This window comes from Chrysochloris asiatica, unplaced genomic scaffold, assembly GCF_000296735.1.
Source record: "Chrysochloris asiatica unplaced genomic scaffold, ChrAsi1.0 scaffold00083, whole genome shotgun sequence".
NCBI classification, from domain to species: domain Eukaryota; kingdom Metazoa; phylum Chordata; class Mammalia; order Afrosoricida; family Chrysochloridae; genus Chrysochloris; species Chrysochloris asiatica.
Genome location: NW_006408601.1, coordinates 8,718,475 through 8,734,815, shown reverse-complemented (window position 1 = coordinate 8,734,815; position 16,341 = coordinate 8,718,475). Strand labels below are relative to the sequence as shown.

Below are 16,341 nucleotides of genomic sequence, written 5' to 3'. Positions count from 1 at the left end.
ATGGACCGCAACCCGTCTCCTCCGTTGCTGACTAGGGAGGAGGAAGAGGATGAGAAGGTGGCTAGAGGAGACTGCATAGGGAGCACGGTCTACAGCAAGCACTGGCTTTTCGGCGTCCTCAGCGGTCTCATCCAGGTAAGTAAAGATGCTTTTCGGATTGGCTCGCCTCACCCCCCAAACACCCCGACCCCGTCTCTGCCCAGCCCCCTTCTGACCCTGGGGTCGCTATCCCCACGCCAACGCCTTCGGTGGCACGCGCCGCGGGGTCCTCACACCTTGCTTCCTGGCCGCCTCTGCCGGACCCCGAAACTGCTTGGGGCCATTCTGGTGCCGTTCAGTGTAAAGAAGGCAAAGATGCTGGAATGCGTACTGGTAACACATTTTATTTTTGCATATTAAAAAATATATTTATGGCCATTGGATGCATTAACCGGCCATTTTGCTCCTTTCTCCCATGGTCATTGCCGAATCCCTAGTCCTAATGATCTGTTTTTTGGACTTTTGTTGTAGTACAGTATGGTGGCTTTGGGGTGTACACCTTTGTGATGAAAATCTGAAATTTTATCACCTACTAGCTGCATCTCAGTTTCGCTCTCATCCTATATAAAATGAGATTGTGTTGGTTGTAGAGTGCTTACCGTTGTGTTTTACTTATAGTGTTGTTAGCTGCCAGCGAGTCAGGTCGGACTCATTCTGGAGTACGTATGGTATGTACTGTGTCTACTCCAGAACGTAACGTAACACCGCCTGGGCCAGCGCCACACTCACATCGTTGTTAGTTTGAGCACATTGTTGCAGCCACTTTATCTCATTGAATGCCTTTCTCAATTAATGACCCTCCTCCGCCTTACCAAGAATGATTGTCAGATTAAAAAAGGTCAATACCGGTCCATTTCCCCTCACTAATGCCTAGGATATCAATCTTTATGGGTTCCATTTTGTTTTTGACGACTCTCAGTTTTCCTAGATTTATACTTCGTACATTTCATGTTCCAATTATCAATGGATGTTTACAGCTGTTTCTCCTCATTTTGAGTTGTTTTCCCTCAGCAAATGAAGATCCTGAAAACTTTACTGCGTTCCTGTCATTAGTGTCAAATCTACTTTGAGGAGGCAGCTCTTCCCCAGTTGTATTTTGTGTACTTTCCAATCTGAGGGCCTCATCTTCTGGCAGTGTATCTGACAGTATTCTGGTAGTATTCATAAAGTTTTTATTTTCAGTATTTTGATGCTGTTTGACAGTGTTCCACTGCTATTCCCAAGGTTTTCAGTGACTAAACACGCTGAAGTACTCCACCTCTTCTTCCTGGTATGTCTTAGTCTGGAAGCTCAGCTGAAACCTGCCTACTATGGGTGACCCTGGTGGTATTTAAAATCCTGGTGACCACAGCGGCACGCAGGCCACCACAGTATGAGTAGCTGCTCAGTAAATGTGAATTCTTTTTCTCAGTTTTTCCTAATTTCCTTCCTTCCAGTCTCTCTTCTCACTAGTCTCTCTTCTCTTTAGTTGCCAGACTAATTTTCCTTTTATGAAAGAAAGAGAAAAAAAGCTGTTCACAATATTCCTTGTAGTTCTCCTGACTGCTGTTGTTGTTAGTGGGATCTAGTCGTTTCTGATTCATAGAGACCCTGTCCAAGGTTTTCAAAGCTGTAAATCTTTGCGTGAGCAGAATGCCTCATCTTTCTCCCGTCGAGCATCTGGTCTAATTGAACCAGTGACCTTGTGTTCGCAGTCCAGTGTTCATCCTACAGGTTTCCTTGACTAGAGGAGAAACATGCAGATTTCTAGCATAGAATCTAAGACTTTTTGCAGCCTTTCCAGCCTTCTCAGTCTATGTTCCATGAACACTAAAATTTTCACCGTTTCCTAAACATACTCAGCTGTTCTTAATACTGAACCCTCTATTTTCCTCTGATCAGTTTCCTGGCAAACTCCTGTTCTTCCTTCCAGACTTAACTGAATATCAATTCTTAAGAGGTGTTTTCCCCAACTTCTCCCAAGCACAGATCTCTCGGGCATAGCTTATTGTTTAATCGTTTTGCTCTCAAAACTCTCAGTACACAATTCAGTTAAGTCACTTAGCCTTTTCTGTTCAGATTATCAGTTTCTGTGTCTTTTCTCCACTAAATCTGGCAATCTTTGTGCCCCTAACCTAGTGCCTAGCAACGGTAAGTCCTCTGTGAACACTGAATGAGTAGATCAACCTGTCTTGTTAAGTGCCATTGAGTCGATTTCAACCCATAGCCACCCTGTATAAGGTTTCCAAGGAGCAACTGCTGAGGTTGAACTCACTGACAGTGTGGCTCAAACTACTTTGTAGTCCAGTGCATTAACCCACAGCACTACTACCAGGACTCTGCGTGTATATATATATATTTATTTTTTTTTTTTTTTTAAGAGATTTTTGCAAGAGAAGATACTTTAAGGATAAGTGTCTTTGTAACTTTGAAACTATTATGAGATAATACCAAGTTGGAAAGTACTATGGGTAACTTTTATTCATTCCTTTTCTTCCTTTGTATTTCTGAAGCTTGTTAACCCTGAAAACACCAAATCCAGCTCAGATGATGAGGAGCCGCAGATGGAGCTTGATGAAGAAATGGAGAATGAGATTTGCAGAGTATGGGATATGTCAATGGATGAGGTATTGGAAATGAAACTGAAAAGACTGTTGAGTACCAAGGTGGTGAATGGATTTTTTTAAAAGTTTACTCCTTCAGTCTCTAGGGAAGGCCCCAGTTTTCTATCTTTAGTGTTTGTAATCACTCCTCTGTATGGTGCAGGGAATGAGGTCTGCAAATGCCAAACTTTTGTCTTTAAAGATAGGTGGTCTGAGCTAACACTCGTTTGTTGGTAATGTTGTTGTTAGGTGCCATTAAGTCAGTACTGACTCATAGCGGCCCTGTGCACAACAGAATGAAACACTGCCCAGTCCTGTGCCAACCTCACAATTGTTGCTATGCTTGAGCCCATTGATGCTGTCACCTTGCCAATCCATCTCACTGGGGGTCTTCCTCTTTTTCTCTGACCCTCCACCTTACCAAACATGATATCCTTCTCCAGTAATTTGTCCCTTCTGACAATATGTCCGAATTATGAGAGAAGAAGTCTGGCAATCATGACCTCCAAGGAGCACTCTGGCTATACTTATCCAACACAGGTCTTATTTGTTATTTTGGCAGTCCATGGTACTTTCAATATTCTCCTCCAACACTATACTCATATGCATCAATTCTGTGTGTTAATGCACTGGACTGCAAAGTCAGTTTGATCCACAAGGTCAGTTTGATTCAAGTTCACCAGCTGCTCCTTGGAAACCCTATATAGGGTTGCTATGGGTTGGAACTGACTGGACAGCACTTAACAACATATATGTATGTATATATACATGCACATATTAGAAGCCCTACATAGGGTTGCTATGGGTTAGAACCAACTCAATGGCACTTAACTACAACATATACATATATACATATCTATATCTATGTATATCTATTGGAGCTCTGGTAGCATAGTGGTTACGAATCAGGCTGAGAGCCTGAAGGTCAGTGGTTCGAAACTACCAGCCGCTCCGTGGGAGAAAGATGAGGCTTTCTACTCCCGTAAAGATTTACACCCTCAGAAACCCTGTACAGGGTCGCTATGGGTCAGAACCGACTTGACAGCACTTAACAACAACACAACATATCTATCTATAGATAGATACCTTGTTTAGTGTAGGTTAAAGATACAACTCCATGAATGTTAGAAAGCTTATAGCCCAACAAGTTTTGATATTGATCCTTATATTTGATAACAGGTTAAGAATTGGGAGACCACTGATGCACCATGATCTATTTAGAAGAAAAAGACAAAAAATGAATTCTGTGTAAATAATTATAAAGGAGCTCTGGTAGCGTAGTGGTTACGAATCGGGCTGTGAACCTTAAGGTCAGCGGTTCAAAACTACCAGCCGCTCCACGGGAGAAAGATGAGACTTTCTACTCCTGTAAAGATTTACACCCTTGGAAACCCTGTACCGGGTCGCTATGGGTCGGAACCGACTCAATGGCACTTAAAAACAACAACAACAACAATTATAAGAGTAATAATAATGATAATTTAATACTTGTACTTGTTTTCATGTATATTATTCTGTTTGATATTCACAATAACCCTCTTACATAGATAATGCCCTCATTTTGCAGATAAGAAAATAGTGGCAAAAATGATTAATTGATTTATATAATCTCTCATTTTATTGAGCCGTGTTGTGGCACTGTAGGATAAATACTAAACTGTTAATCACAGGGCTGGTGGTTGAAACCCACCAGCTGCTCTTAGAAACCCTGTCCAGGGTCACTGAGTTGGACCTGGCTTTATGGCACACAACAACAATTCATTTTATTACTTGGACTTTTTCAGTAGATTCCTGATTAAATCCTTTTTAGTCTCTTTTACTCCCTTCTATCCTTCACATTATGACCCGATCATGCTTTTTGCTAAAACACAGATTTAATTCTTTTGTCTTAAGAATTGCAAGTGGCTGATGTCTTCAGCCCTGTTTTTTAGGAGCTTTATTTAGGTATAATTGCACAAAAATCTGCTTATATTAAAAGTGTGCAATTTGATAGATTTTGGTATATGAAACCGCTGTTTTAATCAAGATAGAAACACCCCCATCTTCCAGATTTCTTTATGCCTTCTCTTCCCTGTGTCCACCCTCTTCTATAAAAACAAAACAAAAAAATCTGCTTTTGTCCCTGTAGATTACTTTGTATGTTTGTGTTGTTGTTGTGAGTTGGCCTGGTCCTGTACTGTGTGTTCTGTTCATAACCACGCTCGGGTTGGAAGAAGCCTCCTATTTTTATGGCCCAGATGAAATGTCACCTCTTCTGTGATGCTTCTTCAGACACTCAAGGTAGACTCACTCTCTCTTACTTCTGTGTACCAGTGGAACCTTACTCTGTAGCATAATGCTTCTCTTGTTACTCAGTGGTGGTTTTGAGTCTCCGTGTCCCCTGATAGATTTGAGTTCCTTCTTATCAAAGCTCATTGCCGTCTCTTCAGAAATACCCTATCTGATACAAAATCTAAAGTTTTTCAACTTATCTTGGTTTATAGCACACACCGTCTTTTTCATTTCTCTATGTTGTTGGTTATTGTTGTTGTTATGTGCTGTGGAGTCGGTTCCGACTCACAGTGACCCTGTACTGGATTTCCGAGGCTGTAAATCTTTACGGGAGCAGAAAGCCTCATCTTTCTCCCGTGGAGCTGCTGGTAGTTTTGAACTGCTGACCTTGTAGTTAGCAGTCCAGTGTGTATCCAATAGACCCCAGAGCCTCTGTTTGTTGTTGTTAAGTGTCACGGAGTCGGTTCCAACTCAGCACAACCCTGTATAGGGTTTCCAAGGAGCGGCTGGTGAGCTTGAACTGCTGACCTTTCGGTTCAAACCAACTTTGCAGTCCAGGAGTTTGAGCCTCTGTTGAGGAGCCTAGAAGTCCATGTTCAGAGGTCCAGCACTCGGGAAAGGCTGGCTTTCTTAGTTGGTTCTTGGAAAGGTCCGTGTCTCCTTTGAGTTTCTGCTCCTCAGCCTTCTTCATGTAGCTTGGCATCTCTCTTCCCCCATGTAGTTTACTTTATGTGTTTACTGTCTCATCTGTCTAGAATGAAGAGTCCTGGCCTGACACTTAATCTAACTTGTTACTTGATGTAGCCTCTGGGTCTAAAACTGTGTGTGTTACTTTGGTTTTACAGTAAATATGTGAAGGATAAAGAATGAATGGAATGAATGAGTACATGCCCGAGAGGTAACGTGTGTGGTGGTTAGCAGCATGGCTTTAGGTCAGATTCATCTGGGTTTGCAGCTTGGTTCTGTCTTCTATTGCCTGTACAAGCATGGTTTTGGACAGTTTGTGTATTAACCTTTTAAAACCTTAATGTAATGGTATAATGGGACTATTAATAATATCATGGGATTGTTGTGATAATGAAATGAAATAGATTTAAAGCATTTAACTCTGCTTGTCATTCTATACTTGTTCAATAATTGCTAACTGCCATTGTTATTGTAATTGTTAATATCATTAAGCTACCTTTTTATTACTGCAGGAATTATTAACTATCATTAAATAAATAAAAGATCATACTTTTATTTTTTAATATGGACAAAGAGTTGTCCATATGAGAAACAGCTTGATCACCCATAGTGGGGAACATCTGCTGTGTGACATTCAACTTGGGGCTTGTCTTTGAAACATTCTGTAATCATTTTTCTGAATTCCATCTCGGACTTTCCAAGGCCTGCCCTCCTTCCAGAATGGAGTCCAGGTCTACCTCTAGGTCATTTGTCTCAGACATTTTATCTTGTTTCTGGACATGTGCTGATATGGTCATCTGCTTTTGCTTCTTGGACATGTTGAATGTTTATCTGTGGCCTGAATACTTAATTGAGTATGTGTTTTGGTAATTTTTTATGCTTTCTGATTGCTTCCAGGGAGATGTGATTAGGATGTGGGCTTCCCTTTTCACTCTTCTTATTGCTTAACTCAGAGTAACTTTTCACAGGTGTTGTCTGTTTCCCTGGTATCTGGCCGTTGGTATTTGTTGTCTGGGTTTTGGTGTTTTATAGGGTGTGATTGTAGCTTGGCTATATGGCAGCAGTTGCTGACTTTTCTTGTGTAATATAGGGAGACAAAGAGTCCTCCAAAGGCAGAAGGGGGGGCATATAACAGTAAAACAATACCAGTGGAAAAATAAGATGAGAGAAAGAAGAAAAAAAAAGACTGAAAAGCAGCACCAACAAAACCAAGACTGACTACTGCAGTCTCTAATCACAGAAAAGGGAGAGGAGAGAAAGAATGGAAAAAATCTATAAGGAGTGCTCTGGTAGCGTAGTGGTTATGAATTGGGCTGCGAACCTTAAGGTCAGCAGTTCGAGACTACCAGCTGTTCTGCGGGAGAAAGATGAGGCTTGCTGCTCCCGTAAAGATTTATAGCCTCAGAAACCCTGTACAGGGTCACTATGAGTCGGAACCGACTCCATGGCACATCACCACCACCACCATAGCTTAATATGAGTATGACTTTAATGTCCTCTCTTCAAGTTCCTGCCTTCAAAGCTGCCTGAGAGATTCCAAGTTGCCAGTGTTGATTGTTATGCTATACCTCAGGCTCCAATCCAACCTTTGGCCTGTTTTGCCTTAAAACTCTCGTTCCCTCCTTTTAGCCCTCTCCTTCTCTTTCCCGTGTTAAAAAACAGAATAAAAAAGAAACAGATAATAAAAATTCAGGGTCTCCGCTTGGGCTGAGTATCTGTGCGCATGCGTGGCAGAAAACCCCACCAGTGATGAGGGTGGGGGTGGCCAACTCAGCTCAGGCTCTCCCTCTATTCACCAGAATGGAGGTGAGCAAACAGTGAGCACGCCAATGACCAGATACCAAAGAAAAAAAGAAAATCAGAACAAAGCAAAACTGACAAAGTAGATTGTCCACCTTTTTCCCCAAGGTTCCTGCAGCATTTTTCCGTGGTGTTCTTGCCACTTGGTCTCGCCCAGGATGTTGGCTCGGGCCTCTGAGCCTGGCCTGGCCGATTCAAAAGTACGCGATTTTTTACTTCAGCTCCAGACTTCATAAGCTATAAGCCTTCAAACCTTTAAAATATTCCTATCTCTGTGGTTCTGAGTTTTGGAGCACTGCCCTGGATCTGCTTTACCTGGTATTCTGTGTTATTGCTGACAGTGAACTTCACTGCACCTCCACCCTAGCTGCCATCAAGCCCTGCCTCTGGGCATAGCTTTGAAAACATTGTTTTTTTCTAACCATGATCTCTTAATATGTATGGGAAGGCTTCAAAGTGTTTGTGGTAAAATTCCATTCTCTTTCAATCCCATTTTCTAACAAACTTTTGAAGCCCTCTTGTATAGTTTGTTTCTCCCAGTCAACAGCCACACAGTTACCTCAGTTTCAGCTGTTCTGGGGATGTCTGCCTCTTTCTTTGGGATGTCCCCAGGATCCTTCAGATTGAAAATTAACTTAAGCCATGTAGCTTTTCTGTTAAGGCATTCCAAATGTACACTTCAAATTTAGTGGAAATCAGTGATAATGCACAGTTAGAAACTTCATTTTGCTTACAGTTTGCAAAGCAATCCCCAGAGCTGACTGCCATGGTTTCTGAGTCTCATGTTTCTAGGCTACATTTACCTTAGTTTGGTTCAATTCTGCACTCCAGGTTCAGACACCGGTGTGGTATGCTCCTGTAGGCGCTGTAGAGTGGATATACACTCAAGGAAGGAGGTGTGAAACTGTCAAAGTTACTTTTGGATCAGAATTTCCTTTCTGTTGAAGATTTTGCCAACGTAAGTTCTGACTTCGGACATAATTTAATAGTTTTCACCTGTATTAAGCTCTTAGCGAACAGGAATTAGTTTTGCTCTTTTATCTCCAGCTTTTAGCAAGAAGCCTAGCAATCAGCAAATGTGTTTGAATGCATTAATAGGAATTTCTGGTGCATAGAAAAATCATTAAAGAAAAAAAAATGTCCTCAGAACAGAAAAAGATAATTCTCTGGAGTATCACAATTGACTTATATTTGTTTATGAAATTCCATTGCCGTGGGATCAGATACCACAAAGATCTCTAATGTTATATTTGTCCATTGACAGTTGCTAACCCTAGGGGTTTGTGTGTGTGTCTCTCTTTGTGTGTGTCTGTGTAAGTTTGAAAGGAGGTGTATATATTGTTGTTAGGTGTCGATTCTGAGTCATAGCGACCCTATGTACCAACAGAATGAAACACTGCCTATGTACTAACAATGCAATACCATCATGATTGCTATAATTGAGACCTTTGTTGAAGCCGCCATATCCAAACTACACAGTGTCCCTTTGTTCTGGTCAAACCACTGCCTCTTGGTCTATGCACAGGTTTCCCTGTATTGTGGAGCTTCTGTTCTTCACAATGTTATTCATAATTTGTTATGATCCACACAGTTAAATGCCTTTGCATAGACAGTAAAACACAGGTAAGCATTTTTCTGATAATATCTGCTTTCAGCCAAGAGCTATCTGACATCAGTACTACCTCTTCTCTGAATCCAGTATGCATTTCTGGTAGTTCCCTGTCTGTATGCTTCTGTCACCATTTTTTAATTGTCATCAGCAAAAAATACATGTTGTTGTTAAGGGCCTTTGAGTCAGTTCCTGTATAGGGTTTCCAAGGAGCAGCTGCTGGGTTTGACCTACTGCCCCTGTGGTTCGCCTACAGTACCACACCAGGAGTCCAAAAATAAAGGATTAGAATTTTTTTTTTTTTTTTGCATTATGGGAGTTATGGGATTTTAAGAGGAATATTTAGCATGCAGCCATGGTGCTCCTTGGAGGCCAAGATGGCCAAACTTCGTGTCTCATACTTTGGACGTATTGTCAGGAGGGACCAGTCACTGGAGAAGGATATCATGTTTGGTAAGGTGGAGGGTCAGAGAAAAAGAGGAAGACCCCCAACGAGATGGATTGGCTAAGTGGCAGCATCAGTGGACTCAAGCATGGCAGCAGTCGTGAGGTTGGCCCAGGATGGGGCAGTGTTTCGTTCTGTGTGTAAGGTTGCTATGGGTCGGTATCTACTCAATGGCACCTAATAACAACAACAACAACAACAAAGTCAATATCATTTTTATTTCTAGGATGTGGCTTTATTTCTCCAAGAGTTTAATGTTCCTGACATATTTATGGGAGTATTGACCAAATCTAAGTGTCCTCGATTAAGAGTAAGTATGTATATTTCTAAAGCCTTTCAGATTGTGCTGGGTCGTCTTTCATTTTTCTCACTTTAATTGGGTTTATTTATTTATTTATTTTACTTGCTGTAAATCAGCCCATCAGTCTGTGAGTGTATATTGAAAATCAAACGGGTACTGTACTCTTTAAAGTGAGTCCAGTCATAGAATTAAGATTCTGACTGAGCCTAGGAAATCAATATTTTGACTTAACAGCTGTGGAACTCAAATAGGGTGAAAGCTATACTAAAGTTATGCTGCTTATGTTTGACAGTACCTTGATCTCTCATTTCTCAGTTAACGTTCTTATTAGCTGACAAAACATTTGCCTTGAAAGGTTTCTGATGTTCACTCTAAACTCAGCCTGTTGCTCAAGACTTGCCATAATCTGAGTGTGACCTGTTTAGCCACGTCTAAAACTCTCATGAATTTTACTATGCTTGCTGCCATCCCTGTAGTTTCCTTGCACACCCTCTAACTTTGAGTTGGAATTGACTTGACCTTAATGGGTTTGGATCAGCCTAGGTTTTGCCTGCCTTTCTTTTAGCCTCTCCTGATAAGGAAGCTCTCAGTGGTGGTTGCTGATTGTATACTTGCAAGAATAATCACGTGTACCTCTCATTCATTCTTTATGTCCTGTGCTTTATTGCCATCTGAGTTGCCGTTGGTTGTGCATGTCATAAGTGATTAGTAGGTATCTGTTGAATAGCTTTTATGGATCAAAACAACAACAATCACCATTGCCATCGAATTGATTCTGACTCACAGTGCCACCATGGGACAGAGTAGAACTGCTCTTTTGATGGAAGCCATTCTCCAGGCCTTGCTTCCACGGCATCACTGGGTGGGTTTGAGTAGCATTTAGGTCTGTAACTGAACACATGCTCTATCCAGGACCTCCCATAATTATGAATAACTGCTGTTTATTGAGTATTTGATTTTATCATTCCTCCTGTACAAATAAAGGAACTAAATCCCAGGGTAATAAATTTGTCATAAGTCATGCAACTAGGGAAGACTGGAGCTGGGATTTGAGCCTAGGCCTGTGAGACCCTTGTGTAACCACTGTACTGGTTTTCGATACAATAAGTGGGTAAATTTGTGGTATATGGTAAATGGTGCATATTTTACAAATTGAATGTTGCAGTACTATTTTTACTTTCTAGAATGCTCCACTTGAACGGAACCTGCTGAGCTTTTTTCCTGGGGTCATTTTACTAACATAAAGATTTGTTAATGAGTTGCTATCTAGTTAGTTCTTACTCACAGTGGGCCCATGTGTGTAAGAGTAAAACTGTACTCTGAGGTGTTCGGTGCTGCCTTTCCAGAAGTGAGTCACCAGGACTCTTCAGAGGCACCTCTCCTCTCTGTCCTTTCCTCTGGGTGTAGGGAAGGTTTTTGTTCAAGTGGTAGTTTTTTTACGTGTGTGTTTTATCTCAGAGCCATTGTGACCTTGAATTTAATTTTGCAGGAAATCTGTGTGGGAATTTTAGGCAACATGGCCTGTTTCCCGGAGATATGTGTGTCCATCAGCAGTAATAAAAACCTTGCGTAAGTCTTACTACATAGTAAATTTTTAGCCGGTTCATATTTCATATCCCTAAACATCCTGTTGTGGTGCTGTAGGATAATGTGCTAGACTGCAAGGTCAGTTTGAACCGCAAGCGCCCACTAACCGTTTCTCAGAAACCTTATGCACGAGTGTTTCTGAGTTGGAACCAACTCGACAGCATTTAACAACAACAACAAGGAATTTCTGGAGTCCTGGTGTTGCGCTGTAGAATAATTACTAGAATGCTAACTGCAAGGTGGAGAGTTCATGCCATTCCTCAGAAACCCTGTACAGGGTCGCTATGAGTCGGAACCAACTCCACAGCACATAACAACAACAACATGGAGTAAATGACTCGGGATTATTATTAAACTCAGGTTTCTGGTGTTCCACATAAAAAAAGGTGATTGTGAGAAGTGTTATCAAGTTTTGTAAATTGGAGAGGGATGGATTATTCAATTAAATTCCTATTTTAAATGAATTAATATACAACAGCTTACATTGCTAACAGCCCAAAATTGGAATTAACCCAGATGTCTACCAATGTTGTTGAATTGCTTCTGACTCTTAGCGACCCTGTCTAGGGTTTCTGAGTAGGGGCTGTTAGGTTTGAACCACTGAATTTTCGCTTAACAGTCCAGTGCTTATGCTACAGTGCCACACTAAGAGTCCATCTACCAGTAGTAGTCTGGAAAAAGAAATACTCATACAGCAGATTGCTCTGCAGCCTGGAATCAAAACACAACAGCTAAAGGAACGACATCGGTGATTCTCACATAGTGTTGAGCAAGAGAACTAAGATTCAGTAAATACACTCAGTGTAATCTCTTTAAATAAAGTTAAAAAATAAGCAAAACTGAAATAAAGAGCAAAGCGTGGGAATGAATGATTGCTGGAAAGGTCAGGATGTCATTTCTAGGTAGGAAAGAAGGAGTTGTAGGAGGCGCACAGGACCAAAGAGATGTAGTAGCCCTGTTTTCAGAAACTTGCATTTGTTTTATGTTTATTCATTAACTGTAGATTTGTCTCTTTTAGACTTCTTGTAATTTTGCTGTATATGACAATAAAAATGTTTAAAAGATTAAATGAAAACTTTATCTTGACATTTTGAAAGAGGGAAGTGGGCTGTATTAGGTTAACATTTTTGTTTTTGTAGACAGGTATTATTGCACTGTTTGTATGATTCAGACCCTCCTACCCTGCTGGAAATAAGCAGGTATGCTTTTCTCTTGTTAGGGGTTTCGTATACTCACTCATAAGGGAATCTGGGAAAATATAGTTACTTCTTGATGGGAATGATTTTTCCTTGCTTGAATTTCTTGTACACAGGTTTTGGAAGGCAGAAATTAAACTCATGTTTATCATGTAGGTTGCTGCTTACTTGCCTTTCCCAAACAGAAGTGGCCACTGTCTGGATTGAAACTATCCGGGACTATCCAGCTATTTATGATAGCATTTGTTTCATCATGTCAAGTTCAACAAATGGTATGTTGTTATGTGATCTAGAAAAAATATTTTTTATTAAATTTAATTGTTGGGAAATCATATGATTATTTCTGAAACTCTTTAATTTGAAAACCAGCTAAGTGAAAGGTGAAAAAATATTTCTATTCAAGATACAAAGTTTCTTTTTAAACTCCCAGGATTCCATTTAATAATGCAGGAATACAACAAATTTAAATGTAGAAGTAAAAGCAAATGACTTTTGGAATATAAAATACTTGATTTTGTCTCTGGTGTTGTGTATCAACATAGGACTTTTTTGGAACTTTTGGAATTGAGATGAATGGTACTGCTTTGTTTAACTTGTGTTTCTCATTTCAATATTTGTTTTGTTCTCTGAAGTTGACTTGCTGGTGAAGATAGGTGAGTTTGTAGATAAGCTCTTTGATTTGGATGAGAAACTAATGTTGGAATGGATTAGAAATGGGACAATTCAGCCTGTGGACCAGCCCCAGACAGATTCTGAAGAGCGAAAAGCATTTCAGTTTGTGCGCTGTGTACTTGAAGCTGCCAAACAAGTACGGTAGGTGAACCCTTTTGTGTAGAATGTTTGGGGGAAATCTAGTTACTAGAAGTATCCTTACACACACATTTCCTTTTGACAGGATGAATAGCACACCCCCATATTTGTTCGGTTTACTGAATTTGTAATGACAATGTATTTACTCTTTGTAAGAATCATGATAGTTACAAAATGCTGGTCTCTATCATTTAGCTGTAGGTTAAAATTTTTCATTACTAATTGCAGTTGCTGTCATAAAATCATCTGCATTTTTGTATAATTTATATTAAAGAGAAACTTTTCCTGGGCTTTATTTTGTATGAACGCTTCACAGCTTCTTAATTAGCAAGAGGCATCATTTTGTTGTTCCTTGGGTATATATACTGATCTTAGATAAATGGCTTACTTTTGAGTTCTTAGATTTTTCAAAATGACTAATAGGTCATAAAACTATTACATATCACCTAAAAAATTAATTAATGTATTCATCTTTTAAATGGCAATTAAATTAATTTATGCATTGATCTGGTGTGGTGCTGTAAGATAAACATTGAACTGCTAACCCCAACATTGCAATTCAAAACTACCATCTCTCTTTGGAAACCCTGTACAATTGGTCACTGTGAGTCAGAACTGACTCGATGGCACTTAACAGCAACAACAGTGCTTAATAAACTGCAGTAAACCCTATTAATTTCTGTCCTCAATACAAGTGATTAAATTCATTCACCCCCCCACACACACACACAAAAAAAAAAACCTGTTTCTTTAGTATTCTTTATCTCACTCAGTAAATGATGCATTCACTGTCGATTTGGATAATGTGAATGAAATGTGATAGCCTTTATTCTTCCCCATCCCACTCTTGCCTTGCCAGTCAACCTTCAACCCTTGTTTTTGACTTTTTTCTGGGATCCCATCCATGCTGGCCACTCTGGTCTATTCACCTGGACAACTGTAACATTCTTTTATCAGAACTCCCTGCCACTAGGCTTGACCATTCCAAACCTAGACAGCTAGAGTAGTCTTTCTAAAACACAGTCATCTCAGTTTCATGCATAATATTCAGTTGCTTTCCTTAGGAAACTCCATTTTGGAGAAAACAAAAACATGACTTATAAATTGTGTATAGTGCCTTCCTACAACCTCACATCCTTTTGTTGCACTACACCCTCTGTGACCAGACCAAGATGTTGAGGATGAACAGGAGAAGGTGTCTTGTGGCCAGTTCACTGCCATCCTCATGTGGTCCAGTCATTGCTGGGGCCTTCAGTATATAGTTTGGGGTGGCCACAGAGTAGCTCCAATGGGCTTGGATCATTGGAGCAGCTGCCTGAGAATTTTTTCAAAGTTGTCTTAAATATGAACTATCAGATAAATAGTCCATAAGTGAGGTATAGCTGTATTGTTGATGCTTTATGCAATGTGTCATATATTCATACCATAAGTCTCGATAATTTTTTATTCTGATTTTTTCAAGAGCAAAAATAAACCAGATGCATCATGTTGCAGGTTTCTGTGTTGTTGCTTTTGTGAAGGAGCAGGACCAGTGAGGAGTTTTACTTCTATGTTTTGTATGTGTTGGTTATGTAATATTTGTTTTACCGTTTCCCCCATTAGAATGTAATCTCCAATGAGCATAGAGACTTTGTGCTGTCCCTCTTTCAATCTCAGCATCTAGGGCAGTGACTGACACAGAAACTAACATTTATTGATTGAATGGTTGCAATTCCCTCATCAGTAAAGTTGATCATTCATTGTTTTTGCTTTTGTATTTAGTTCTGAAAACCTAGACGGACTCGATGTTTACATGCATATCTTTCAGCTACTTACCACAGTGGATGATGGAATTCAAGCAATTGGTAAGATCATTAATGGGGATGTTGTATACATATTTACTAATAGATAATTTCCTGCTTTTAAATGGCTTTTTCTTTATCCTCTCTATCAAGTGCAGTGTCCTGACACTGGAAAAGACATTTGGGATTTCCTTTTTGACCTGGTCTGCCATGAATTTTGCCAGTCTGGTGACCCACCCATCATCCTTCATGAACAGAAAACTGTGCTAGCCTCTGTTTTCTCAGTGTTGTCTGCCCTCTATGCTTCACAGGCCGAACAGGAGTTTCTAAAGATAGGAAAAGGTAGGTATGATTTCAGTTAACTAAATTTTGGTCTACCAGATTTTTTAAAGCCCCGGCTTGCATTTGTTGTCCAATAGCTTATTTCTCCCGTTTTATTTTTTATTACCTAGAGCCTTGGTAGTGTAGCAGATTATGAGCTGGGCTGCCAACTGCAAATTCGAATCTACCAGTCACTCCTCAGGAGAAAGATGAGGCTTTCTTGCCCTTGCAAAGATTTATAGCCTCAGAAACCCTATACAGGGTCACTATGAGTCGGAACCTACTTGGTGGCACACCACAACCACCACCTGGAAGAGATCAAGAAAACATAGTGCTTGCAATTCATCATCTAGAGATACTTCTATACACAGACATGCTTATATATTTTTAAGGTCTGCTATTTTCACTTAGCAATATAAAAGAATATTTTTTTGTGTAACAAAATGTTCTTTGGCTGATTGATTTTTATGACTAAAATTGCAACTGTGATCAGCCAAGATTCATTGGACATCAGCAATGATATCCCTCGTTCCACTGCCTCTTCTGATTCCGGCTTGAACCTCTGGAAGTTCTCTGTCAGTGTATGCTTGCAGCCATTTCTGTATTACCTTTATTTGCATGAGATATCAAAGTGATTGTCCGATGATTTCCGCATTCTGTTGTGTCGCCTCTCTTTGGAATGGCCACAAATATGGATCTCTTCCAATCAGTTGATCAGATAGTACTCTTTCAAATTTCTTGGCAGAGATGAGTGAGGGCCTCCTGTGCCACCTCACTGTCTTGAAAGATTTCAATTTTTATTCCATCAATTCCTGGTGCCTTGTTCTTTGCCAATTCCTTCAATGCACCTTGGACTTCCTCCTTCAGGATCATTGGCTCTTGATTATGCTACCTCTTGTAATGGTTGAACAT

At 40.2% G+C, this 16,341-nt stretch overlaps 1 protein-coding gene across 1 annotated transcript in view; it reads left to right on the top strand.

Moving 5' to 3' along the window:
- The window catches only part of SAAL1 (serum amyloid A-like 1), a 25,186-nt gene continuing 8,845 nt past the window's right edge, over positions 1–16,341 (top strand). Inside the window, exons 1-9 of the mRNA XM_006865801.1 lie at positions 1–135; positions 2,532–2,645; positions 9,660–9,743; positions 11,224–11,303; positions 12,461–12,520; positions 12,674–12,789; positions 13,150–13,330; positions 15,089–15,171; positions 15,262–15,450. Coding sequence (XP_006865863.1) covers positions 1–135; positions 2,532–2,645; positions 9,660–9,743; positions 11,224–11,303; positions 12,461–12,520; positions 12,674–12,789; positions 13,150–13,330; positions 15,089–15,171; positions 15,262–15,450 — 1,042 coding nt within the window. The remainder of the gene's footprint in view (positions 136–2,531; positions 2,646–9,659; positions 9,744–11,223; positions 11,304–12,460; positions 12,521–12,673; positions 12,790–13,149; positions 13,331–15,088; positions 15,172–15,261; positions 15,451–16,341) is intronic.